The 27565-nt window shown below is 45.4% G+C and overlaps 2 protein-coding genes across 2 annotated transcripts; one reads left to right on the forward strand and one right to left on the reverse strand.

The window, feature by feature from the left end:
• Positions 1-2167: 2167 nt before the first annotated feature.
• Positions 2168-18889, forward strand: MYEF2 (myelin expression factor 2). Its single transcript, XM_072981906.2, has 18 exons — positions 2168-2461; positions 6994-7223; positions 8422-8474; positions 9595-9602; positions 9690-9783; positions 10251-10442; positions 11099-11252; positions 12162-12211; positions 12291-12354; positions 12510-12611; positions 13025-13075; positions 13158-13229; positions 13318-13413; positions 14417-14515; positions 15052-15123; positions 16277-16491; positions 16575-16626; positions 18062-18889. The coding sequence occupies exons 1-18, from the start codon at positions 2238-2240 to the stop codon at positions 18223-18225; spliced, it is 1992 nt and encodes a 663-aa protein (XP_072838007.2). The 5' UTR covers positions 2168-2237; the 3' UTR covers positions 18226-18889.
• On the reverse strand, positions 18884-27256 carry SLC24A5 (solute carrier family 24 member 5). The gene is made up of 9 exons (XM_072981905.2): positions 26779-27256; positions 24830-25009; positions 24468-24551; positions 24265-24368; positions 23728-23828; positions 22222-22502; positions 21527-21733; positions 19727-19828; positions 18884-19274 (listed from the first exon to the last, which is right to left on the reverse strand). The coding sequence occupies exons 1-9, from the start codon at positions 26975-26977 to the stop codon at positions 18952-18954; spliced, it is 1581 nt and encodes a 526-aa protein (XP_072838006.2). The 5' UTR covers positions 26978-27256; the 3' UTR covers positions 18884-18951.
• Positions 27257-27565: the final 309 nt, after the last annotated feature.

Here is a 27565-nt window from a genome sequence, read left to right on the forward strand (position 1 = left end):
AGAAGGAAGGTGAGAGGATACCTTCTCCTTTTGCTTCTCTTCAACACCGCCCCCCCCCCCCCCGCCGTGGCACACAGAATCCGGCCAGTTTATTCGCCTTCCTTGCTGCTTTTGTCACCACCCTACATAACTGTACTGTTGCTTGCAAAAAAAGTCTCTTTCCTTTCAAGAATATATGAGAACCATAGTTGCATTTTCAGATTTCCTGGGCCTTTCAGAAACCTAGTGTGGAATTCCTAACAAAATTTGCCATTTGCTTGGATACCTAAAATAATGCCACAGGCCCACACCTCTGTTTTGTTTTGTTTTAGTTTATGGATGGAAGGAATTTAGCTTGGCAAACAGAAAACATGCAGTTCTTGGTAAAGTCAATGTAGGTGTTAACCACAGCATCATAGTAGTTAAACCAAGCATTGGGGCAGAAAACTGAAGTGTGATTGTTGTGCTCCTATCTTGTTAAGACAGCCATACCAATGTGCCGCTGTGTTATCAACCCTAAGGGATGCTGAAAGCTGGTGCAGTAACTTTCCCTGCCCTGATTTACATGCAAATACATGGGTATATCGAAACCACCATCCAAATGTGGAGGCCATTTATCTGCTTTGTATTTTTTTTCAATGGGACACGTTTGAACGTACACATGAATGTGCATTTATATCCTATGTTCTGCTGTGACTAGACAGACACATGGAAGTATTTTCCTATCTTTTTCTGACTTTTTTCTATCTTGTACTTTTCTTTTCTTTCTTTTTTTTTTGAAAGCACAACTTGGGCATGAGTGGGACACAGATTGCTAGGAAAGTATGAACACAGTGTTTAGGTGGTGTGATTCTGGGAATTATACTTTCACAAATGTAATCTAGCCTTGAATTATAAAAGGAGGGTGTACAATCCTACCAGTCGTGTACTGTACAACTAAGCTTGTACTGAATGGTTTTGAATGTGAAAATGACATGCGGACTCTTAGGAATCCTGCTTTGCCTAACGATTTTTGTATGTCTCTTTGCAGTGGCTTTGGTGCTATTTTCTCTTTGTAAACAAAAACTTTTTGCTACATAAGTGATCCCAACCAATTGGGAATCACATAGCCACTACACTGTATCAGAGGGCTTGGTAACCAGTTGGATTTGACTATGGCAGTATTTTAAGGCCAACTCGGATTGACAGCAAGGTTTCCTACTCTTGTCTGAATAGATTTCATGACAGTATGTAACACTCAGTTTGTGGCAAGGTATTTAAAGAGTGGCGAGTTTCTATGGGATTCGAACCCTGGTCTTGAGTCCATCACTCTATCCACTAGACCACACTGGGTAACGTAACCAGGCCTACTTTTGATTAAATATGTTTTGGATTGATCATGAGGGCACACGTCTTTGTGTGTGCGTGTCCATACAGCACTTTCCCTAACAGCCGATTAGTCCATGAGGCTTAAACTGGTCTTGCTTCGGAATGCTTCTGGGTAGTCACCGGATTCAAATGATAACAGGCGCTCAAAGCAGGGGAGGAAGCTCAAAGTAAACCAACAGAAACGAGGTGGCATAAAGAGAGGCGGTAAATAACTTTTACTTAATGGTTGAGCACTGGCCAGCCGCCTGCATCTGACAGGCAGTCCTCAGCGGCGGACGGGCGGGGGGGCGGGTCAGGACCGGGACGCAGAGGGCCAAAAGGCCCACCTGCTGCTCCAGCCCTGGGCGCGATCCTGCTGGCTCTCCGAAACGCGGCGAAGGGTGGCAACCCGCACGGAAACCGATCCCTGGAATAGACGGCCTTCGATCGGCGCCCGTCCCTCGCGGGATCTTTGTCGCCTGTTTTGTGAGAAGGCGGGACGAGCGCGGCTGCCCCGTCTCCCCCTTTCCCAGCCCGTTGCCAGCCATGTTTATTGCGCGCCGGGGTCCGGGAAGCGGGCGACCGGGGGGGGGGGACCTTCCTGGACGGAGAGCGAAAGCTCGGGTCGTCGTCGTCGTGGTGCCTCAGAGAAGGGCCGACGGTGGCGGCGGCGGCCGCTTCTTCCCGTTCCTCGAGGTGGTGCTGGGGGTGATTCTTTTCGTCAGGGAGGAGGCCGGAGGAGTCTCTGTTGCCACAGCAACCGCCCGCCCCGCCCCGGAGGCCTCTCGGCGCCATCTTCGACTTCTCGCGAGAGCGCGGCGGAGGGAGGCCCGGCCGAGGCTCCGTGAGGGGAGGGACCGGCGCCGGCGGCGGCTGCAGAAGGTGGTGGAGGAGGAGGAGCCTCCGAGAAAATGGCGGAGGACGACCACAAGTTCGACGCGGCGGCGGCGCCTCCTCCCATGGCGGAGCCTGACGAAGGGGCCTCGGCCTCCGGGCCCAACGACCACGAGCAGCAGCGGCGGCGGCGGCAGGAAGAGGAGGAGGCGGCGGGCGGCGGCGGCGGCGGCGGGATGGCCATGCCGGAGAGCGAGGGCGAGGGCGGCGGCGGCGGCGGCGGCGCCAATGGCGTTAAAATGTGTGTGTGTGCGCGCGTGTGTGTGTGAGAGAGAAAGGCAGGCGGACAGACATGGCGGGGATGAGGCGGGGGGGCTGAGGGGAAGAGGGCGCCTCCCTCTCTTCTTCCTCTCACTGAGGCCTACCTGAGAAGGGGGCGTGGGCGGCGGCGAGCAGGCCGGCGGAGAGAGAGAGAGGAGGGAGGCCCCTCTTTCCATCATCCTCAGGGCTGCGAGGAGGAAGACCCTTTTCCCCCTCTCCTCACCCCCCCCCCCCCGCTTTTCTCCGGGGAGCGGCAGTTGGCGGGGGAGCGGGAGGGGGCGAGGCGAGGGCGAACCTGGCGGGCCTTTGTCTCCCAAGGAGGGAGAAAGAGGGGGGGGCTCATGGTTATCAGCTTCCTCCTCCTCGTGGTTATGGAGAGCGCACCTTTCAGAGAAGTCACCTGGAGGCTTTCCCAGCCCCAAGTGTAGAAGGCCCCTGAAGTCTCCCATCATTGGGGGGGGGGGCGGAGCTCCTGTGGATTGCCTTCCGCTCCTTGGCCCACCACCAGCCTCCTTATCCACTCCCTCTCGGGCCCAGCCTTGGAGGTTTCTAACATGGGCAGTGAGATGGATAGGGCTTGGTGGGCACACACCTTAAAAGCCCAAAACCGTTGAAAGGGGGATTGGTCACAGATTGCTAAGGATTTGTAGGATCCAGAAAGCGACAGTGCTAAAGCAAATGAATAAAAAGCACAAAATCTCAAAGTGCATATCACAACACAGAAGAGTAGAATACTGTATAACGGTCAAGGGAAGGTGCTTACTGTTACAGGTGGTGGTTGCAGGTAAAGTATGTGGGTGAAGAACTAGAAAGAGGGGAAGAGCATCTTGGCGGAAGAAGCTTAGAGAATGATTTGAATGCAGCACAATTTCATTGTTCAGAGCTGTTGCACCTAGAGTTTGAAATGGCCAGGATGATGTCCAGCCTCAGGTAGAAAAGGAATAATAATGTGTGTACTTACTCAGAAATGAGCTCCCCTCTAAGCTCACGTTTTGGAAAGGCCAAGTGCTCTTGCCTGTTGGCGGCAACAGTAGTGGAGAGTCTGGTGGCATCTGAAAGACAAATGAGGTTTGTTTGAGGTAAGCTTTGGTGGACTGTAGCCCACTTCTTCAGAGGCTGCAGACATGGGTAACGCTCTGGGAATGCTTAATGACGCTGCTTAGGGTTCAGCATGCCACAAGACATGTGGTTGCATTTGCTGCATTGGGCCAGCACAGCTGCCCCTTTTGAAACTGACTCTGTGTGTGTGTGGTGTGTGTGCGATTTCTGAGTAAATAGACCTGTCCTTGCACTATTGTTCACAAGCAGAATCCTTAAGGACTGTCCAATGTATTGTGGCAAAAAAATTTTGTAGACTATAATTTGCATGAAGTACTATCCACTCTAGACAAATATACACCAATTATAGACACCAAACTACAGGACGCATTTCTATACAAAGCTAATTTTTTAAATATATAAGCACAACTTCATTCACAATTATGGCTCCTCATGTCTTTGAGTGGTTTCTGTCATTGATGGATATAACAACTTGTTCCTCTGCAATGCTAAATTGGGTGTTACTGTGGAGATTTCAGCTAATAATGTAGCTTTAAATTGCATCACTGAGTGAGCCTCTTAGCCTTCAGAACATATGTTTTCATTTTTCAGACCTAACTTTGAGGTCAGGGACTCCTTTTGTTATGTAATATGTTTGGAGATCCTTTTTACTTATACAGCATAGTGTAAATGCCATAAATAATTTTATAAGTAACAAGAACCCACTCTGCTTGCACATTGTAACTGGTTTAGAATTAACTACCAGATGGTGTGGAGAATGGCCGTGTTTCACTTGTAAGGTTCCTGGATGCATCTGGTTGTCCAAAACATATCTCTGGACCAGTGGGACCATTCATTTGATTTATCAGGAGTCTTCTTACTTTAACTTGTCTTAGCATTTGTAAAATAATGCCTGGGCTTCAGTCAGGGCGCTTGTTCAACTTCTGTGCTGAAAAATAAAAGATAAGTTATTTGAGGTTCTTCATTGTTCCTTCAACTTCAGACTTCACTTTTCATAGCAGCAAACCTTCACTCTGGCTTTAAAGGTTTAGTGTGATGGTGTTATACAAAATGTTTATCTGCTAAAGCTTGCACATGCGTACCAATCAACTCTAGCAGATACGGATTCTGCCAGATAGGAAGTCATCAAGATTTAGGCAAAGTTTTTGACTTGTCTGCTGTGCTGGGCTTAATGTTGAAGATAATAATGCCTGCCATACGTGACATAGTACAAATATTTGGTGGGCCAGCAATTTTGTGGATCCCTTTGCAGTGCTGGCTTTCCATAGCTAAAGGTCTCTGTGTTGTTTTGAATGTCTGAACTTCTTTTGAATTGCATTAAAATACACACTCTTGGGCAGTGATGCGAGTGTTCCAGAAAAGGTTCAGAATTTTCCAGTACGCTCAAGTGTGATCTGACTTAGAATGTCTGTTTGGCTTATGTTTACTTAAAGCTTGAATTCCAACAGTTTGTATCTGTCTGAGCTGAAATATTTTATGGGGAGGGGGAGAGATAAAGCATGCTTAATGTGGGCTAAAGTCCAGTTTATGTGGCAATTATTTTTATTAGAATACATGTATTTAAGTTTTAACAGTAATGTGTACTCCTTTACATGACTGCTTTAATCTTAGGGGCCGGGGGAGGCACTGGAGACTGTTGACACAAATTTTAGAGCACTTAATCAACTGTCTCTCATGTGCTTGCAACAGTTGCCAGTTCTCTTTTCATTGAGGTTCACAGCTTTACTGCTACTGCCTTCAGAATTGCTTCCACTATTTAACTTGCTGAATGTATTGGTGTCCATCTATTGTTACTAATTCACATTACTTTAAATTTTTTTTTTTATAAATGGGAAAGTTCCTGTGGATTTTTTTAAAAAATGTAATCTGTTAATCCACTGGTTCCTCCAAGCTGAGTCATGTGTGAGAAATTTCTTTGTTAAATTGTGTAGTGATCTGTGTCCACACAGAAGGCATACTTGTGCCTGCCTTTACATTCCGTTGTTATAGTAGTAGGTTTTTTGGGGGAAATTGCCTGGAGACACCCTTTCTCAGATTAAATGAGAATTCTCGTAGTTGATTTGCCTACTTATACTGTCATAACTGTCTTCTAGGCTTGTGAACGCTGCTTCCCTTTCACGTGGACACATGGAGAAAGTGTACAGATTGGCAGTAGGGGCAGGAAATTACAGATGTTTGTAATCAGACTGGACAGTTGCCCACAAACATTGGACAGTGTGATGGTTAGGGATGTGCTGTACCCAGCTCAGCAGTCAGCATTGGCTAACTCTTTTAAAGTGGTCCAAGAAAGTGACTGGCCTGTGCGTTTTTTTTTCATTCACAAGAGGGATTGGTGAAGAACGAATGGACCCTTTGGGCCTGACTTGTCGGTCAGCTTCTGATTTTATAAGGAAAAAACGGGCTTTCTTTGTAGGCTAGAGAGGGAACAGGATGGGAGAGGAAGCATGGAGTGCTCCCTAGGTCCTCTGCCCAAGTAAATGGTGGTAGTCTTCTTTCAGTGCTGGATGCACAGGAGGTTCATCTACTGTGTGTGAAGCATGGAAAAGCAGCAGGCTGGTGACAGAGGGAAGGATCCTGGCTTCCTGAGGTTTCTATGCCTCCAGCTTTCTGTGCTATGCTTGCAGCAGAAGGCTCGTGGAAGGACGGCCAAAGAAGCAGTGAAGCACTCCATATATATTCGAGAAACCAGCTCAGTTTCTGTGCTAGATGGAAAGAAAGGAGCCTCCAGGGGTTGTTTCAAGAGGAGCAGGTTGCTTAGTCTTCAGGAGGAAATTCTTTCCAAGCTGGAGCAGCTGGTCAGTAGTTAAAAACAAAGATACAGTTCAGCCTGCTTGGACATTTTCTAGAATAGATAAACTGTCTCCAAGCAGAAACAGTGAACATTGTGAGGCAATGTACACACTAGCTTATACATATAAACACATTTCCTGATAGTGGTAGATGATATGTGATGACAGGGAAGTGTGCACAGATCCCTTGTGGATGCTTATCAGTTAATGCCCCATTGCCCGACACTTATGTATATTCACAGGTGAGCTGACAGTGAGCCAAACATTACATTACGTTGCATGCATCTTTTGAATTTATGAGGGAGGCGGTACCTACAGCAGCTGCTTTCTCTCCCCTCATCCGGTTTGGGACTGGCACAGGCAGGACAGTGTTTAACCTCATCTCCCTGTGCCACAGCCCTGCCAAAGATCCTTCCTGAGAAACTGATCTTGGCATTCCCTCCAAAGGGTGGTCACTTATCAGGACCCTAGCCCTCCAAACATGGCACAGCCCCAATCCAGTTCCTCCCCCGTCACATCAGGAAGTGTGTTGATGGTATGTTGAATGTGCTTTTTTTGGGCTCATTCTGGACTTCCAAGTAGTGGTGTAAAAACTGCATTTCAAAACCAACAAGTGTGACTTTCAAAGCAAAAACGGTCTTCCTGGTTTTTTTTCCAAATGCAGGGAAAATGATGAAACAGGAAAGGATGAGACCTCCTCTGGAAAAGGAAAGTACGTCTCAAAACCGAAGGCTATTCCATCTCTTGGACACAGGAATAGATTCCATCCATACGCAAAGGAAAAAAGTGCAGGCTCTGGAGAAAAGAAGACCCTTAACCGTAACAGAGTATTCATTAGCAACATCCCGTATGACATGAAATGGCAGTCTATTAAAGATCTTATGAGAGAGAAAGGTAACTTGCTCCTTGCCGTGTGCTTCACAAAGGAATGGGGCATACTCAAATATTTGGAGTACTTTGACCTGTACACGTTTGGTTTGTCCCTTTCAACCTCTGCCTGATAGCTCTGCCTTTCCCTTCTCTTTCCCTGGAGGCATTTGCATTGCAGGATAGCATGGGTCAATGAATGAAGTATCCACAGTCGTCTTCCATTCTGGTTGATAATAGTTAGCCTAGAGCTTATGCATCATGATAAGCCTTCACGAACATATAAAGGGACTGTGTCATGTCTAGCTGTAGTTTGAATATAAGCTATACTTAGTGTGTTTTTAAAAGTGTGAATGACAAAGGATGTCTTTCCAAAGATGTTTTTGCATTTTTCTTGGTGGAATCTGGCTGTGGAATTATTTCTGTCTTCATTGTCACTTCTGCCATGACTTGTCTGTCTGGAGCTCTATTTCAAGTGTGTTCCTATAGTTGTAGTTTGACAGAAGGATTTGAATGTGCCACATGTCTTGCCTGAGGCAGGTCTGGGCCAGGAGAAATCCTAACTCATGAACTGTCCAAAGGGAGCTTTGCATTAATTTGGGAAAAAACGATTGCTTCAAAATCATGCAAAGAACATTTGGTTTCTAGGTTTTTCTAAAAATTAAAATGCACCTTTTAACTGTGCTAGGTGTATCTGTTGTAAGGTGACGTGACTCTATGATTGGGTTTATGCAATGAAACTTTAGAAAGTGTGTGGCTTGCTGTGAAATTTCTTGATTCTTGTAAATTGGTTATTCTATTGAAGGCAACCTCTACGATTTGAAGCTCTTCAGGTAGAAAGTCACCTTAAAACAGCTGTTGTGAGCAGGATGATAAATGTCACTGAAAAGTGTTATTGTTGATGTCTTAATTGATAGGTGAGGGGACTATTTGTATATCTGAACTTGTTCACCAACTATATCATACTGGCCAAAATATGATCTGTAGTATGAATTAGGTTAAATCTAGTTGTTTTTCTTTAGCTTTTGAGAATGTGGCTGTTGCATATTCCAGAAATTTAGCTAAATTACATAGTCCTTGACAGGAGGTCCGTTGGTCTGGTTTTGATTGTTGGTGAATAATAGGTGCTGCTTCGTAGAGTTGTGCAGAGGGACACAGCAAAGCAAGACTCTTGGTGTTTAAATGCCTTGTCTCTTGGTATTTTCCCTTTGTATGTCTTATGTAGTTGGTGAGGTTACATACGTGGAGCTGTTTAAGGATGCAGAAGGAAAATCAAGGGTAAGTGCCGTGGGCAATCATCTGCTAGAGGTTTAAAGTTCCTCAGCAGTTTTACTTTTGTATAATACTTGTACCAGTAATTGGAAAGTAAGTTTCATTTTTTTACACCTTGATGTTATTAAAGATTGAGGCTTCTGTATCAGGTACAGTGTGTCAACTCTTTATAAACCAGTGTAGCTGGATGCAAGAGGAAAGCTCTTTAATACGTGTTTTAAATAAATGGCATTTACCTAATGCATTTAAAAAAAACAGCTCACTTGAGGGTTTCTGTTGTGTTCAGATGTGCTGAAGTTGAGGATTGGAAAAAAATAACTGAAATGAAAAATTTTGATGACTTTAAAGTTTTGATGAGCCTAAAGATTGTAGGACTACTTCTGGATTATTGATCTTGTCTAGGTTTTTAAAAATTGGAGTGGAAGGACTTGGTTGGTAGGCAGTGGATGCCAGCAACGAGAGAGGCAATTTAGTGCAAAGAATGTTAAAGCTGCTTTGTGTCTTTCTTCTTAAAAAGGTCAAACGTTCAAACTATAATAAGTCTGAGCCTGCTGTGTGAACATGAGAAATGCAGGTTTGACTCAAATGTAAGCAATGGGTGTCTGATTTTTTCCCCCTTAAGATTTTTTTACTTAACTGCTTTCCTGAAATTTGTAAAATGGAAAAGGTGCCAGTAATTGTTCAGCCATGTAATTGCAGTCAAACTTATGGAACATCTAAATATCATGCTTCAAGAGAACCATTCAAGGAAAGTCCTGGATATTCCCAGTTTTTTCCTTTTAGTTGGTCACAAGGCTCTGTGTGTTGTTTTCTATTTGACTTCTGTTTTGGTTCAAGGAAAGCATAGTGGAAATAATCTAAATTGAAAAGAATACAAAGAAAACCAAATACCTACTTTCTGTGTTTTTAAAACTAACTGTAATTAAATTCTACACTGTGTGTTAAAGGTAGTAGGATAAATTATTAATTCTACTTTTCCTACTCCAGAATCTCTGTTCTTTGTTTGTGATGTCTGTTTTGTTCTGTTTGCTTAAAACCTTACAGTACTTTATTGAAACAACTGTGTTTACTGATTCAGTGTCATTTTTTCCCTTCTGCATGTTGGTGAACCTTCACCTGAATACAGGGCTGTGGGTAAGTGCTTATTGCGTTTCCCTTAATATTTAAGAACACATGAAATGGTATTTTAAAAAACTAATTTTAATTATTTCTTTCATCCAGTGTGGTTGAATTCAAAGATGAAGAGTTTGTTAAGAAGGCACTGGAAACTATGAATAAATATGATCTCAATGGAAGACCGCTGAACATAAAAGAGGTATTATGTTTGTAATTTTGTAGCTGAGTACTTAAACAGTAGTGGATTGAAATAAGAGAAGATCTGGTGTAGACTTACTAAATGCTTTCCCAGGTGCTCATATGTAGTAATAATTTCTGTTAATTTCCCAAACAAGCAGTGATAAAAATTCATTTGTCTTTTAAAATATTCAGTTTCTACTCCTTGTTTCTATTAGTCATAACTTGTACATAAACTGGTTGAGCAAGCTGCTGCCTCAGTACGGGTGCTTAGGAAATTTCCAAGCCCTGGGTATAACCCAGACTTCAGATAAGGATACTCTGGTGTCATGAGGTTGCTTATGTTGCGGGGCGGGTGTGCGCCCCACTGGTTTTCTGTGGAACTAAAACATCCCTGCTTCTTTTTTTGGGGGGGGTGTTGATCATCTTTATATGCTTTAATTTGGGATGCATTAACTCATGCTTATTTTCTGATTCAATGTGTTCTAGGATTCAGATGGTGAGCATGGTCGCAGAGCATTGCAGCGTGGGAGTGGGCCATATACAGGAGGACATGGCCCTGATATAGCTCCTGGGTTGATGAATTTACCACCCTCTATTCTTAATAACCGAAACATTCCTCCTGAACTGATTAGCAATCTGCAGGCTGGCAGGCTTGGATCCACCATTTTTGTTGCCAATGTGAGTATAAAGATGGACTGGATGCACATCAGAATTTTGGAGCACAATATGCAGTTTCCATGGCGAAAAAAGAAGGGTTCTTCTAGCTGGGAGGAATAGGAACCGTTTCCATCATGTTGCCACTCACTTACTTGTCAATGGGTTTGTGTTTCTAAACTGGGATGTAGCCCTTTAGAGTTTTAGAATCTTGATCTTTGTTCTTAAACCTGCTGTGCAATTCATAAAACCATTTTAATGGCACTCTGTGGTGGGCTACAAGTGTACATGAAGGGTCTTGTGTCTCATAGTAATTGATTTAAATTACACAACCAATACATCTTTGTCTATACTTCCATAAACAAAATTACGGTATGTCACATTCGCTTACTTCATTATCTTCCTTCAAGTAACTTGAACCTAAGAAAATATGTGAATTGAATTTCTTTCTGTGACAGTATTGTTCATTAACCTTTTGAAAAAATGAAAGGATGCAATTTAAGATGTGCAAACAACTGGAACACAAATATTTCAATTTAGTGCTCATCATGCATCTCTGTATGTCTTTGAAATATTTGTGTCTTCAAGCTGTGGGTATAGTTTAGTCTTTATGAAAACATCTTCTGTTTGCTGAAGCAATATAAAGTTTGTTTGTCTCATGGGTGCATTATCTTTTTAAGCTTGACTTCAAAGTTGGTTGGAAGAAGTTAAAGGAGGTCTTCAGCATTGCTGGGACTGTAAAACGTGCAGATATCAAGGAAGACAAAGACGGCAAGAGTCGAGGAATGGGAACGGTGACCTTTGAGCAGCCCATTGAAGCCGTTCAGGCAATATGTATCCTGACAGTTCTGAAGTGTTTTGTCCGATGTGGGAGTAGCAATGTTAGGAGGAAAATAAAAGCCATGAACTCTTCTGCCTCTCTTTACAACACAGTGGGGTTGGTTTTTAGGCACAGGTTCTGCTTTTTAGTCAGATCTAGGGGGGGGGGGGGAGAGAGAGAGAGAGAGAGAGAGAGATTAACAATAGATTTGGCAAGGGAAGAATTTGGCAGTATGTGGGATACTAATGTGATTTACAGTTCATTGCAGAAATGCAGAATTACTTCGCATTTGCTGTTGCTTTTGTACAAAAACGTGACCTGGCACCATTGCTGTGCTTCCTGTTTTTTCAGTTGGATTTTGGGGAACTAATCTTCTTTAGAGGAGAAGGAAGAAGTAAAAAGAGTAGGGGTATAACAGGGTACACCTTATGGGGGAAGAAATAGCATGTGGTTCGGGTTGACCTCTTCCAGTTTGAACCGGGTCTGTTCCCCAGCAGCTTCCCTCTGGTTCCCTGTTGGCCACCTGTAATTTAAGTACCAGGTTGAAATGTAAGTGTTCTTCTACGTTAGGAGAGAGGACAGCTATTCAGGAAACAGAATGAAATGCATGTAAGAAGACTTTGCCACTCAGTTGATTTCACTTCCATTCTTGTTAAATCAATGAACAGATTGTGAAGGAATTCACAGATTGTAATAGAACTGCCTGCCAAGAGCATAGGGAATGGTTACCATGTTAAAGAAACCTTCTGCCTTCCTTTCACGCCCAGCCCAGAATTGTCCATACAAGGGACCAGGTAATATTTGGAGATGGGTAGGGACCATAGTAGATCTGGGGAGGGGGCATGGGGGGGCGCATGGTGAGCAGTGTTGTTTGAAAAATCAAGGTTGCTGGTGAGAGGGAGACTCCTTGACTGTATGCTCAGCTATGTTCAATGGACAGTTCCTCTTCGATAGACCCATGCATGTGAAAATGGTGAGTGACCTTTTGAACTGCCAGTGGCAACCGAAGCCAAGTGGCGTGCCGTTCTGTAACCTCTCTGTCTTGTTGCTAGGATGACAAGTCAATCCCTCATGATGATTTTCGTGTAGCAGACAGCAAAACACCCCAGTTACCCCGTGAGTGTGAACTTCTTCTCCACTTTAGAAATGTGTTAATAACAGTTACTGTTACATCATTTTAATGTCTTTCTGAGATGCCCCTGCCTTGGAGCCACAGGAACCGTGAACCCTTACGGAGAGCCTTTTGTTCTTCTTGGTGTTGTTCTTTGTAGGTGGCCTGGGAGGCATTGGAATGGGCCTTGGACCTGGTGGGCAGCCGATCAGTGCCACGCAGCTGAGCATGGGGAGCGGCATGGGCAGCGTGGCCCCGGCAGGTCAGCCTCACCTTTCTCTCTCTCTCTCCTGAAGGGTCAAGAGCCATGTTTCTGTGCCTTCTGGTCGGGGGAGCACCCTCTGGAGCTTGAGCCAAATCCTTAAAACATTTTGTAGCTCATCCCAAACTTAAATGTAGAAAAGGGCTGAATGAAGGGAAGGATAAATTAGCAAATGTTAAGAGGGCCTTTGGGGTCATGGTGCCCCACCTGTGGAACTGTTTGCCAAGAGATGATCACCAGGACAAACACCTTTTTTTCTTCTCCTTTCACATTTTTAATCATTTAAAAATTGTGCCTCTTGTACATTGATTTTATTGTGACACTTTTGGGAGGCAGTTTGTTGGAGGCAGAGAAACACTCCGGATAAATAAATCATTTCTCAACCCGCCTTGGTGCTTCTCTTTGATTTCAAGGTATGGGAGTGGATGGTCCCGGCTTTGGAGGAATGAACAGAATGGCTGGCGGTGAGTATGCTTTCTCCAGTGAACTCTTTATTTCCACGCAGCATTGGTGAAGGAAGTAAAAGACTCTCTGCTTCTGGTTTAGGGGTTGGTGGATTTGGCGGCATGAAAGGAATGGCAAACATGGGAGGATTTGGCGCAGTCAATCGAATGGGAGGTAGGCCACCCTTTCCTCTTTGAATCTGACCTGGTCTCTGTGTGCCGTGACTCTGCGTGTGATAAACATGGCGCCTCTCTCTCTCTAGGGATGGGCAGCGTGGACGACTTCAGAGGGAACATTGGTACTGGCATGACTGGTGGCCTGGGAGCAGGCATGGGAGGGATGGCAGCCGGCATGGGAGGTGAGTGCCCCAAAGGCCACCTTTCCTGCCCCCCCCGAGCGGTGGCTTTGTGCCTGAAAAGGAGCGAAGCTCACTGCCTTGTTTGTTGATCCTTGTTTGAGACTCTGCTGAAACGCAAGCTTGTTAAACACAGTGTGATAGAGGCCACTGATCAGAGGTTAGAGGCTCTTCTGTATTCTTCCCTTTGAAAATTGTTCAGAGTTTTGACCTAGGGTTTTTCCCTGACATGTGGAGTCTTCTCTTAGACAGATGGGCCAAGTTGCTTTTTAGCATCTCAGCATTCACAGAAGGTGAACTGCATTATAAGCAGATCAGCAACGTTCCCTCTAATTTTCTACCCTGCTGAATGGGGCTATACCCCTCTCTCATGTGATTTCACCTGTACACATGTGCCATCCCCTGTCTCCCCCACCCCTGGTGGAGTTCTGTCATTACCACAACCAAATGGGCTGAAAATAATCACTGTTGGCGTGTGGAGGGGGGTAGGGTCACATGCATGCAGGTGTGCCTCTCAGGGGAACCTCACAACATTAAGGATGGGGGTAAACAAGAAGATGATTGCAACATGCCCTCTGGTTAAAAGGGTGGGAAAAAGACTTGTTTTTTAAAAATAAAAAATATATATATAAAGCATGAGACCATTGACTTATATTGATAGCATCTTAAATACTGTGAATCCAGTTTTGTGCGAAAACTGTTAATTCCAGCATTAAAATGGAAGGCTTGCTTTCTCACATGTGCGCGGGTTCAGGCTCAAACTGGAAGCCGTGTGAAATGCTTGCGCCAGTGGCATCCGGTGAGAGAGACTGACCCTCACTGGGCCTCAGAGGGGGCAGGCGGGTTCATTCTGCTTTCCCTGATTTCAGCACTGGGAAAGGTTTCTTCTTCTTGTGGAAAACCTCCTGGTTGCTCCAGGTTTCTCTTCCCTGATTCCTATCTCAGGATACTCATGCCACCTAGGGTCTACTTTTTAAAAACCTGTGCACTCTTGTTTTCTCACCAGAAATGTTCCGTGGTGGAATGGGGGGCAGCCTTGAGAGAGACTTCGCCCGGAGCGACATGGCCATGAGCCGTGGCTTTGGAGACTCCTTTGGAAGGATGGGTATGACTTTGGGCCAGAGGGCCCTTTCTTGTGGGATTGATTGCACGCCAGGCATGGAGGAAGCAAACCATTTTTGCAAGTGAACATGACGTCACTTCATACTCATCTCCTCCCCCCCCCCCCCCCCCGGTGGCTTGTGAAGAGAGCATTGAGTCCTTCTGGAGTATGGCACAGTAGTAGTAGTAATCGAGTTTTTCCTACAGTTTTTGAATCTGAGGAGAAGTAGAGGAGCCACCTGGATCAGAAATCAAATTAATGTCTGCTAATTTGTTAGGCAAACACATAGATGTGGTTTCATTGCTCTTCTGCTGTGTAGCATATTCTGCAAAGAAAGGCATTCAGTGAGAACCCTATGGTGAATATAGTCTCCTTTTTTCCAGCAGCTTGCCCTAATTTAGCTGTTATGTGTTGAGAGCCTTGTGCCCCATGAAGAGTACTTACAGAAAGAATTGCTTTGTGATAAGAATGTGGTTTGGTAGAATTCCCCGGCTCTTAAACAGACTTATATAACATGATCTTTTTTTATCCTTGTTTAGGTGGTGCAATGGTTGGTGGTTTTGCAGGAGGAATGGGAGCTTCTAATATGGGCCCAGTAGGATCTGGAATGAGTAGGTTGATCTGTTTCGGCCAAATATGAATTCAGGTTATAGAAGCAGGTGGAGGGGGGAAGATTCAATATTTCCCATGTGATACAGCTGCAGTTTTAATGGAAGCTGTGGTGTTTTGTAGCTACACCCACTAGTTGTGTCCTGTCCTAGTGCATTGTGTTCAGATCTGTTAGTTTTCGGGGGCAAAGAACAACTCCCAGATTAAGATTTATTTAAGAGTTTCTTATTTGTATGGATGTGATAGCAAATACTAGAACATAGAGTCAAGTAAAACTAGACGAGCAACCTCAAGCCGTGTACAGTTTCAGATCCACTGTTTAATACGTGATGACTAACATTTGTCTGTAAAGGGGACATTCATCAAAGCATTGTGCATGGCTGCAAAAGAAATGACTGTGCATTTCCTCTCCCATATTAGGAATGCTCACACCACTTCATTGTACATGTGAACACATTTCCAGTATGTCTGTGGAACATAATCCTGGCAATCCTCCCTGATCACATTTAATAAGAGATCTGTGTGTATTTATCATTCCGTGATGTTTATTTCAAAAACATCAGGCTTTGGATCAATGAATTTCTGTGTTCAGGAATTGGGGAGCTACCTTTATGCCAATTCCAATGCGAAAGATTAGCCCAGGACTTCTTTTTATTTGCAAAGCACGTGACCTGCTACTGAGGTAGTGTGTGGCCCTTTCCTGCAGTAGTGTCTGCCAAAGACATGCAATATTCTGAATCTTCTCCAGTAAGTTTGGGGAATTCAGATGCCAACAGCTGGTACTATCATAGAGACCGTACACACACTCGTGAAATCCTGAAAAATTGGCATAGGATGCTCTGCATCGAATGACTTCTGGCCTCTTGGGGCCATCCCAGAAGTTGATTTTACCGATAAAATACACCCTCATAGCTGTGGCAGTCTCCAGTTGGCTGAATGGATACATTAAACGATTGAAACCTGGAAACCCTGCATGTGGACAGGCTTGACGAGAGACTATTTTGCCCCCTTTTTTTTTTGCTGAAACTCATCTGCATTTTCTCTTGCATAAAACCTTTTTTTAATAAATTAAATCTAAAGCTTGTGTTGACAGTTATGGTGCTCCTTTTATTCTTGGGATTCCTAAGTCTTTCTTCCTTCCGGGTGTGTTTGCAGGCAGCGGAATAAGCGGCATGAACAGCATGACAGGAGGGATGGGGATGGGGATGGGCATGGAGCGGATGAGCTCCACTTTCGACCGGATGGGCCCAACCATGGGGAGCGGCCTGGAGAGAAACCTGGAGATGGAACGAGGGTTTGTTCCTGGCCCAATGGGAAGTGGCGTCAGAGACCGAGTGGGCACCAAGGGCAACCAGATATTTGTCAGAAATGTAAGCCTCTGAATTAAACTGACTGACATTGTGGGTTCTTTGGCTTTTTCTTCTGTGTTACTGTGTGCTTATCTTCTTTTCAGCTTCCTTTTGATCTGACCTGGCAGAAGCTGAAGGAAAAATTCAGCCAGTGTGGTAAGTGTCAGCATAAATGCTGTTGCCTCTCAAAACAGAGATTGCTAGCCATAACCAAGATCGTAGGGTGAGGAGACCCGCATGCCTGCATTGATTTTTGGAATAGTCTGTAGACGCTTCCTTCCCACCCCATGTCCTGTGGAAGCCCTTTGGGCCTCTCAGAGGAGGTGTATTGCAGAGCGTTTGGGGCCAAGTGCTCCGGTTAGTGCAGAATTCTGGCGGGGCTTCTCAGGCCTTCCTGCTGTTGTATGTGAACTATGTGAGCCCTCTAGAATATACTCTGCCTTTGCTTGACGTGCCTGTTTCAAGGCACAGATTGCCCTTTCAAGGAAACCTGACCTCCTTGCTGACTTGTCTTCTTCGCATTAAGAGGTCCCAGGCATCAACCGGGATGTGGGGTGCTAGTTCAGACGTCACAGCACAGGCGTTACTACTGTTGCTTAGACTCATGGCTTGTGTCTCATAGGTAAATGGTTTCCCTTGAGAATCCGTAGGCACTGTCCAGGACAGCAGATGTGAGGGATGGTGCAGTGTCCCAAACTAAAAATGTCACCTCATTCTTGCCCTTTTCTTGTTACCTTCATCCACTTGAAAAATATTTTCTTTCACTGTTACCTATCTTAAGACATCAATAATTAAGGTGGCTGTCACGTTAGTGGTGGAAATCCTGTTGTGTAGTTTTGCCTGTGCATGGCAAATAGCGTAACTCGTAGTGATTTTTCACGGGCAGTTAACAGGTCCCTGATTAAGCACACCTGAAATTCCAAGCAAGGACTCATTAACTGCCAGTGAGAAGCTGATGGGAGTGACACCATTTGCTTTTCTCAGGCTGAAGTACACGATAGGGTTTTGATCTTTATAGTGATACGAAAGTTGAGCTTTTTATCTATTTCTTAATGTTGACTTAATGAATGATGACTCCTTGGCCAATGAGAAATTCATCAGAAATGTCTTTGTTGGATTTACTTGATTTCTGAGTCCATTGTTAATCTATAAATATGGTTCGCAAACAGAATTTTACGGTTGAGGACAAGTCGATCAAGATGGGTGATCACTTCTACTTAGGGAATGTTAAGATTTCAGACTCTATTATTGAAGTCGTTAAACACCTCTGGTTTACCTATTCAATTTCATCTGATGAAGAAGGGCCACAGGAAAAAGATGTAGCATATTTAAGTTGGAGGGAAGTTTTGCTTTGAGCTGCGGGAAGCAGGAGGAAAGACACTGAAGCAGGATGTGGTCCAAATAGAAACCTTAGAGGAGGGAGAGCTAGAATACCGAAATGGGGGCTGAGGGGCAGGTGGATGGGGACAAGGGAAGGCCCGTCTGCAGGTTGTTGGGAAGGAAGAAGGCATGTGTGGAACACGCAGCTCTGTGGTCAAATGGCATTTGAAGCGACGATGGCTAAACTGAACTTCTGATTTTGTTTGTTCAGGTCATGTAATGTTTGCAGAAATAAAAATGGAGAACGGGAAATCGAAAGGCTGTGGAATAGTCAGATTTGACTCCCCAGAATCAGCAGAAAAAGCCTGTAGAATAATGAATGGCATAAAGATCAGTGGCAGAGAAATTGACGTACGTTTGGATCGCATTGCATAATTTATAATTAAATGTCCAGGAACATTCCTTTTGTCAGTTTAGCTTCTCTCTTCTCTCTCCCCTCCCTCCCCACACCCTCTAGAAAGTCATTTTTACTAACATTGTATGCTTTACTTGAGTTGGAAAAAAGAAAACTTTTAGAGCCCACCAGCCTTTAACAGTATAGTGTTTAATATACTGTGAACTTGTTATCTGACTCTTACTACATTTTGGGTTTTAAGGAGAACTTTCCTGACTTGTTCAGTGGTATGAACTTCCACACCTTCTCCTGCCGTCTAGAAGTGGTGGGATTCCATACCTCTCCAAAATCATGCTAAGTGTCTCTAGTCATTCAGTTTAAATGAATGGTTCTACTGTTTTTAATAAAACAAGCCATTTTCTCTGTTTAATAAAACCTGTATACTGGGACTTGTTTTGTGTTGGATTTCCCTGTATTCCAGTTACGTCACTGGGCTTGCTTCCTTCACCCTCTGCAATTTGTTTTCCATGCATTCATTGTTATTGCTACTCCTATTTCTGTGAGGAAACACCAGTTCTTGTCAGTTTTGAGTTTTATCATGTATTTTATGTCATGATGTGGAATTTCTGTAAATAGATTTTAGAGCCCAAAGGGCATATTATAGGATTTTTTTATTTGACTAAATGAATAAGCAAGTCCTTTTCATTCTTTGTTCTTATTTTTATTTTATCCTTTACGACAATGTTGAAAATGCAGCAGCATAAAACCTAGTTGCCACAAATCCCGAAAGAATTGTTTCCTATGACTCCGAGTTCATACAGAATGGATAAGATGGCATACGTGAAGTACATCATTAGACAGGCCGCCCCCAGTTTTTTGTCTAACTTCCAGCCATTCAGGTGAATGGCCAGAAATATGAAGACGATGGAGCAAACTAAGGAGATGGCAGTGTAAGTCAAACCACTGCTGTTCACTTGCACAGGACCGGCGCTGTCCACAAAGGCTGTTTTTATAAACCAGGGCAATCCCAAACACAGCAGATCAAATATATTGGATCCTATAATGTTGGACATGGCCATATCTCCTTTTCCTGCAAGATCAAACAGAGTTTGTCAGCTTTCGGGAGAGACTTTGACCACAGCCCCATGTGGGATTTTTAAAATAGCTAGAACCTAATGGCGCTGGCTTCTAGTTCTTTAGTTCTAACATAAGCACCATAGGATGGGGGATTAAGAACTGTTTTAGTCTCCTGTTCTGTCTCACATAGAGGCCTCCCCTGTTGCTTTCTTGGGAAGCTCTCCAGCCAGCCAGCCAGCCATGAAGGCATTGATCTTCTCTCCCTAATATTCTTTGGTTGGGGGAGGATCTTTTAAGTTAAGGAACACTTTCTTCCAATTCTGAATGTTCAAGGTGTAGCAGTTGTACTTGATAACTATGTGACCTTACTGTGCTATGCTGACAAATCACGATGGAAAAAAAGATATGTCCAGTGTTGCAAGGTACTACATAATGGATCTGGCATTAAAAATCTGAAAGATGTACCTTTTCTGGCTACCAGCACACTCGCAATGGTATCGGGTATACTTGTTCCTGCTGCAAGCAATGTAAGGCCCATTACAGTATCTGGAATTTTCAAGGTTTCCCCTATAACAAGAAAAATCAAGAGTAAACTTACATGCCTCTTATCAAATAATAGCTTTGAAGAGATTAAACAGTGCCTTGGGAATAATTTGTTTATGACAGTGAGTAGTCTAATTGCGACTTGGCAATTGGTCCATTACAGAATAAGAGTGAAAGGTGAAATATTTGTAGCTTTGAGAACCCTGCCACTAAGCAGTATGAAGGTCTACGTGAAGTCTTCCTTCAAACAGAGAAGACAACTGGACTCTTCTTTTGGAGTAGCTGCAACTAAGAGAATCCCTCCTGTTACTTAGGCCGCTTCATCACATGAGTTCTCAAAGTCATATGAACTGCTGACCTGCCTGAATGATCTGCTCTCAAAAGAAACACATGAATTATCCCTTGGGAGGAGGGGTATCACATCAGCTGATAATCCCTGCTCTTAAAACTTCCAAATGGCTTTGCTGTGTAAATTCGGATGGAAAAGTTACTTTACTGCCTAAAAGCCAAGAAAGGGGCACTGTTTTTATCACTGTAGTTGTTTATGATCCAGATTCTAAACTATTCCTACCAGATATAGAGTGCATATTTTCCATTGGTGGTGGTGCTGAAAATGAATTAAATAATCATTTTTACCCAGTTGTAACCTTGTGCACAGACAGATGAAAGATTCATCATGTGATTCTCATTTGTGACTGCTGCTATTTCACTGGCATCATGACAGATGGAATCTAGGAAAAGAATCCTGTGTAAAGTGGGCTGAGAAAGATGCTTAGTTCACGTTTGGAAAGAGACAGTTTTGATACAGGAATGCAGGTGAGTGTAACCATGGCGCATGGTGATGGAGCTACAGTCCTGTGATAAGACCGTAGCCTTTTCAGGCAGATGTCCTTGGGTTCCATCTGTAACATTTCTGCTGAAAGGCATCTGATCGGAAGAGATGCTGCCAGAGTAGATAAGGTTGGATTAGATGCACAAGAGCATCTAGTTACATTTTACCGTCTCTGTTTTAGCGTTCTCACGTTAGCTACATGAATTGGCTGTTTATGATTCCTTTGTGCCAAACAAAGACTGCTGAGCTTAGATTTCAGTTCTGCAGGACACAGCTGAATGTGTCTCTAGGATTTTATGAATTCCACCCCTTTTTATGTAAAAGTAGGAGGCAGTTCTGATGTGAAAAAGATGACCCAGCAGCTACCCCTTCCAGTGTTTGGAGGGTGCTACTGGGCCGTGCTGTGAGAAACACAAAGGGGTAGGCAAATAGGCTAGGATGCGAGATGCAAGCTCACCTAGTGCAGCAGCAGCTGTTTATGCTTTGCAGCACACAGACTGGGGGAGCAGAATTGTTGTGATTACTATTAACTTGGGTGGTTGGAATAGGCCCTATAGAAAGAATTGGCTTTGTGGGAAGAGGAAGCCATACTTACATGGCCACCTCAATAGAAAAAAACTGAAAAAGCAGGGTTTCCGTTCTAGATGCTGCTAAAGCACTTTTTAAGTGGTATAAATTTTTACCCACTTAACCAGGGTAACTTCATGCCTGATGAAAACAGACTGTTGTTCAGAAAAGCTTATGCCACGTCATGTTTGTGAGTCTGGAAGTTGCCAAAAGATGGCCAGTTCGGGTTCGGGTGCCGCAGACTCACGGGGCTGCTTTGGAAATCAGTGTTGCTAACTGGTGATGGTGAGCAGAAAGGTGGCCTGGCCTGGCCAAATACATACCCACGACTGTTACCATCCACACAAGAACGTATGTGAATGCAGAAATCCACACTGCTGACATGAAGAATGTAACCATGAACCAATTCTTCCAGAACCGTCTTCGGCAGTCAGGGGTAGTCCAATAGAACAAGGCAATCAGGGGAAGAGAGAGGACCCACAGAATCCTTTTCAGATCTGCCTCCGGCACAGTGAACACATTGGGAGGATCTGTCAGATAGAGAGAGAACCACTGGAGGAAGGAAATCTTGGTTCATAAAGAAACGCCACCCTTGGACACTTTTCCCAGGTATCAGGTGTGATCTTCTAGCATAAATATTACAAGATCTGTTATTCACATAATACTTTCCAAGTAACGCAGGAATGTGTACTGTTAAATTTCACATTTGGGCCAGGATCTTAATCCTATATGTCATGAGCAACTGCATAAGCCGCTCACCCTCTCTGGCAGGGTCCCCTTCACAGACCGCCTCTCACTCTGGTAAGTCAGAGACAGCAGGCACTATATGATTGCCCCTTGGTGTGCACTGAAAATGTGAACAGAATTTTGGCCTTTAGGAGTCCACTGGAGCTTTCGCTCACAGTTATAAGTCAAAACATGATTATCAGAGAACTCCTGAAATTAATTAGAGTGAAGTTAATTATTTTTGGGCTAGAATTTCTAAAGCTCTTTCTAGGTAAGAGGTGCCCATGATTACCTTCAGAAACTGTATCGAGACCATGTAAGCTTATTGAAAGGTGAGAGTAATCCGACTCGTCATGGAAGATCCCGCTGTCCGTTCTTGACTGTCGGTGCACAAGGGGCCCCACGTCCTCTTTCCATCCGATCAGGGGTTGCTGCTCTGCTTCATCTGAGGTCACCGTGAAGCAGGAGCTGCAAGGACTGATCATCTTTATCACGTACTGGTTGATTTTAATGTCAAAACACAGAATCAATATGTAGACTCCATATATCAACAGGAGGCAAGCGCATTCGTACCTGCAGTAACGTAAGAATTCATGTCAAAATCTTAAAACAGGAGCAGGAAGCATTTGTCAATTTGTGGCGGTTTTGCTAAATTAGAAGAAGCAGTCTGCTTGTGATGCATTGATTTTTTTTGTAAACCTTTATGCCTTAAAAGGCTTGTCAAGTTTGATTTTCCTGCCCCTTAAAATACATATATACAAGACCTCTTTTCTGTAGTTACGGATGTCTCTAGAATTAGTGACTGAAGGATGCTGGGCGGGGATGCAGTCATCCCATCCTGGAGGTGGAGAGGTGATAAGCAGTAGCCACTAGTCTTTACATTGACAGAATCCCCTGTCACAAGCCTCTTCCTTGTATTTACAATAAATCAATCAATCTTAAAAATGCCCAAAAAGCTTATATTGCGAATTGTCAGGTAAGAGTCTCCCACCTTTCAACTTTACTACATGACCCAGGTTCTGAGTGTGTTGGGAGATGGAGAATAAAATCTGTCTCATTTCTCTTTGATCATGTTACGCATCTATATCGTGATGTCCTTCACTTGCCCTTTCCTTCTAAATGAAATAACTCCACATCTTGTGACCCTTACTCGCAGACGTGTTACTTCAAAAACTGAACATTTAGGTGGTCTACTTTGCTTCCCCCACCCCCGGCTCCACAATATCTTTTTTCAGATGTGGTGCATGTGATTATGTCAGATGAATGAACCTTACATCACATGGTGTACACTTGGTTTGTTAAAAAAAAAAACCAACAACCTAATACACTAAAATCAGTTCTTGCTATTTCCTGCCTGTTGGAAAATGAAGCCCTAGAGGCAATGACAATTCATCCTATATTTTATAAACTGAATATGGTCTTCCCTGGAACATTTCCCACCCTTCTGGGGCTAGTCATGCTTGTTCTGCTTCTCTGTATTGCAGAGAATGGACTCTCAGGACTTGCATGCTGATAAATATTTAAGGTTAAAAAACCACTGGAGTGTATAGGAATTAGTGTACACCAAACTATTCCGTTGAGCTGCCTTTTAACAAATAAGGTAACATTCACATATAAAAACTTCCAACAGAGGTGGTTTTCCGAGAATCTAGGGAAGCCTTAAGACTTCTTCTCAATCTGTAGGACATCACCCGCACCCCACAGTGGCCTGTTTTTGTCAAATCAACACCCAATATAGCTTGCAAGAATACCTGGAGTGGTCTAGTCTTTGACCACGCGACATCAGGTAGGCACTTACCAATAAACTTGATTGTCAATTATGATCGCAAGAACAGCGGCTGCGCTAACAGCATAGGCCAGAGAGTCTCTAAACAGGGGCCAACAGGACAGTCTTGAAACCTATTAAATGAAATGCAGAAGAAAAACGCAGGAGCATCTTGCAAGTTTTCTAGTAGCAGATGTCTTGGGTGATGCATCTTCCATATTTTGGGGGGTCTAGCTAATCAGGAGATACTGTAAATATTGCCATGTCCCTCTGAAAGAGAGCAGGCAGTGAAACCCGAACATTTCTCTATAAATATATTTGCATAGACAATAATGTTGCAAGAGACAGCTCTTGGATTTAGACCTCCCCCCCCCCCGCCTTCAGCTAAAACTTATCAAAACCCAGTATCGGGTGTAGTTTGCCAAAAGTTTTGACTGCCTCCAAATTGATTACATGCTGCTTTGCCGGCATATTAAGTTCGCCTGCCCTTGGATTAAGTCGGCGTTGGCAGGAAGGAGCCCATGAGAAAAATGGTTTTATGAGTACTGTATTGTAAAAGGCAGTACTTACCACACTAGAGAAGAGGCCACAAGCCGCGCAGATCCCGAGGAGGTTGTATATAGCAGAGCCGAGGATGGTGCTGACGCCTATGTTTCCCTTTGTGACAAAAACACCTAGAAGGCAAAGCATCCCTCGATAGAATTGTTTGCACCTTTTCCCCAAACGGGGCGAAAGGCATTCTCTGTTCTCATTAAAGTGTGGCTTCACTTTACCTAGGAAAGCTGTGACCAGCTCAGGCGCAGAGCTGCCCGCTGCCATGAAAGTGGCTCCTGCAACGTCCGGGGAGAGGCCGAGGGCTGCAGCGAGTAAGTAAAGAGAAGGGAAGTAATAGGCAGGGGAGGGGAGGGGAGGGGGGGAAAGGTGAATATTGGATCTCTGCCTGAATTCTGGATGCTAACCATTTTATAAGAGCAGAGCCAGATCTTGAAAAGATTTGTGCTGAAATGCAACAGAGCACAAAGAACAAGGGCTCTGTTTAAGGGCTGTTCACTTGTATAGCAGAGAGGAATGACCTCTTTAAAAAGGCAACACCTTATGCAGATAAAAAGGGAAGGGGGGGAACCCTGAAACTTACACTCGCTGATCATCTCTAGGGACGGAAGGAAGTAATCATCACATACAATGGACACAGCCAGGAACATATAAAGAATGATGATGAAATAGATAACAATGCCTCCATCTTCTCGCTCCTGCTGCGTAAAAAATCCTTCCGGGAATTCCGAAGATGGGGAGAGAATGCATTGGCTTTTGTTTTCTGAAAAGCAAGAGTCAGGAAGGTTTTTTAACCTGATGGCAGAGCGCATTTTTTGTTGCCTCGTGTTTGAGAAATCTTCTGAAGGGCCTTGTAAAGCCAGTAGACCTTTCTGATACAGTGAAGAAGCTGGTGGTTTCCCCTCCATCTAGACAGAGGCAGGATTCGTTTCATCTTTAGACCGAGCTTTGTCTTCAGCTCCTGAAAACTAGACAGTACTGTACTGTAATGATCTCCTCCTCTGGCTGGTCTTTCTTCTGCCAGGACCCCCTTAAGACACCCAGTTTTGCCTTGTTTGGAAAGACAGAGCAGGGGCTAGAGTGAGGGCCAGTCCTTAGATGGTGGGAGGCCAAGGATGTCCAGACAGGGCTGGGTGCAATGCCTCCTGCCCCTGCCCACCAGCCGCTGCTGGTGTGAGCTGCTCTGTGCCCTCTATTTTTGTTGAAAAGCTGTGTGGGCCGGGTTTTGCATGTAACTTGAAACAGACGTAAAGCAAGACACTCTTTTTTAAAAAAAGTGGCCAGTCTCTTGCTGGTTCTAGCCAAGGCCCAGCTCCATGCCCAGCCACCCTTTACTAGAGAGTGAAGCCACACTGAGCCCAGGAGGTCTTTCTTTGTGGTATGCCCGACTGCCTTGCTCTTTGGCTGTTTTCTGCCCGACCCCACCCCCACCCCAAACTGGACACCTGCAGAGTTCACCCAAGTTTCTCCAGGCGACCTCCTCCTTGGTTTTTAGGAAGCGAACTGAGAACAAATTATAGAAAGCTGCCTTCTACCAGGGGGTGCATATTGACTGGAGATGCTCAAATGGGTTTTCTTTTGTGTATTCTATTTATTGTTTTAGCTAGTGTTTAGTGAACTTTACTGCATTTTTACTGCATTTATTACAGTGGTTTTTATTGCATGATTTTATTGTACATGTGCTGTGAACCGCCCAGCAAGTGATAACACTGATGGGGCAGTATAGAAGGTGCAAATAGCAGATAAGTGGGTGACTGCTGTATAAACAAGCCCCTGCAAGGGCAGCCAGTTTACCCCAGTGCTCACCTGGCAGCGTTGAGGCCCTTCGAAGAGCAGCAGGTCAGCCTGAGCCAGGACTTCAAGACGGTGGAGGGCAGCGCGGCCTCTGGCTGGCGATGCCTGCTCTTGCGCTGCCCGTGTGCGCGGGCGCGCAAGAGCGATCCTGCTTTCGATCGGGGCCAGGGCTGCGCTTTGCGCCCCTCCCCCTCCCCTGGCCTGCCAAGCGGATCGGTGTGGGTTTTGCTCCTCCGAGCCACTGCCCCCCGCCCCGGATCCCGGTGGATCTGCGCCCTCCTCACCCGAACCGCCTTTCCATCCCTGCTTAACTGGAAGAGGAGCGCGAGCGAAGCCCGCTCCGAGACCCCCCCCCTCGCGCCTTACACGGAAGGAAGCTCGCCTTTCCCGGTACTGTGCCCGTCCCACCTCCCCGCCGCCTCTTTCGCGTGGGATCCCGGCTGCAGAGCCGGCTCCCGCTGCTCCGGCCCACGGGCCGCCCTTTGAGGCCGTGCCGGCGGCGGGCGGGCATCGGAGGCGCAGGGCTGCCGCGGGGCACCTGCTCGCGCGGAGCAACAGTTGCCCAAAAAGTCAACAAAAACAACAACAACAGGAGTTTACCTGGGGATTCGGGAGGAAGAGAGAGAGAGAGTGAGAAAGAAAGAAAGAAAGAAAGAAAGAAAGAAAGAAAGAAAGAAAGAAAGAAAGAAAGAAAGAAAGAAAGAAAGGAGAACCCCCCCCTTCCCGCCTCCCTCTTACCGGGACCGTCGGTGTCGGAGAGCGGCTGGGCGGAGGCGCCGGGCCAGGGCTCCCTTCCCGGGGAAGCCGCCGGTGCCCGGAGCAGCGCCGCCACCAGCACGGCCGCCAGCCCCGGCCGCCTCGGCATCCCGCCGGTGGCTCGCTTCCCGACCGGGCGAGCGGGCGGGCGGCGGATGAAGGGGAGCCGGCCGGGGATCATGTGAGGCGGGCGCCGGGGCCTCCCCGCGGCTGGAGGGGCAGGACTGAAGGGAGGACCGGAGGAAGGAGGTCCCAAGGAGCGCGAGGGGCCGGCGGGCGGGCCTCTGGGGGAGAGGGGCCAGGCGGCACCAGGGGAAGGGGCGGCCGGCCGGGCCTACCTCCCTCCCGGGCTCCTCAAAGCCGCCTTTATTCCGCAAAGGAGGAGGGCGCCTGGTTTGCAGAGAACTGCCGGCACTCTCTTGACACCGTCTGCCTTAACCTTTCCTGGCTTTCCTGCTCCCTTTGAGCTCAGATGCAATCAGGAGGGGAGCTGTCGCAGAACAAAAGATTTCCCTGAAACAATATATGGCTGCAGGCTGTTGCTCTTGCAATGGCAAGTGTCTGAGGCAGCTTTGGCCTTGAATGGGCAATTAAAAGCCATTAACTTTACAAAAGACCCGCTCCCTTAATGGGTGAAATGGACCGACCCGGCGGCCAGCCTCTTGGCACGCACCCTCCTTGTAGGCGGCTGGCTATGAGAGGTGACATTGTGAGCCCCTGCAAAAGGACCCCCTGCATTGCTGCAGGCTGGAGGTTTTATCTCCGCTCC

Source organism: Pogona vitticeps, chromosome 12, assembly GCF_051106095.1.
Source record: "Pogona vitticeps strain Pit_001003342236 chromosome 12, PviZW2.1, whole genome shotgun sequence".
NCBI classification, from domain to species: domain Eukaryota; kingdom Metazoa; phylum Chordata; class Lepidosauria; order Squamata; family Agamidae; genus Pogona; species Pogona vitticeps.

Bases quoted from the DNA above. Each gene is read 5' to 3' on its own strand.
- MYEF2 (XM_072981906.2), top strand. From the start codon at position 2,238: ATGGCGGAGGACGACCACAAGTTCGACGCGGCGGCGGCGCCTCCTCCC. The intron at 13,230-13,317 runs GTAGGCCACCCT...CTCTCTCTCTAG, and splicing joins CGCAGTCAATCGAATGGGAG to GGATGGGCAGCGTGGACGAC. The intron at 16,627-18,061 runs GTAAGTGTCAGC...TTGTTTGTTCAG, and splicing joins GGAAAAATTCAGCCAGTGTG to GTCATGTAATGTTTGCAGAA.
- SLC24A5 (XM_072981905.2), bottom strand. From the start codon at position 26,977: ATGATCCCCGGCCGGCTCCCCTTCATCCGCCGCCCGCCCGCTCGCCCG. The intron at 24,552-24,829 runs GTAAGTTTCAGG...TACTCGCTGCAG, and splicing joins CCTAGAGATGATCAGCGAGT to CCCTCGGCCTCTCCCCGGAC. The intron at 24,369-24,467 runs GTAAAGTGAAGC...TTTGCCTTCTAG, and splicing joins GCTGGTCACAGCTTTCCTAG to GTGTTTTTGTCACAAAGGGA.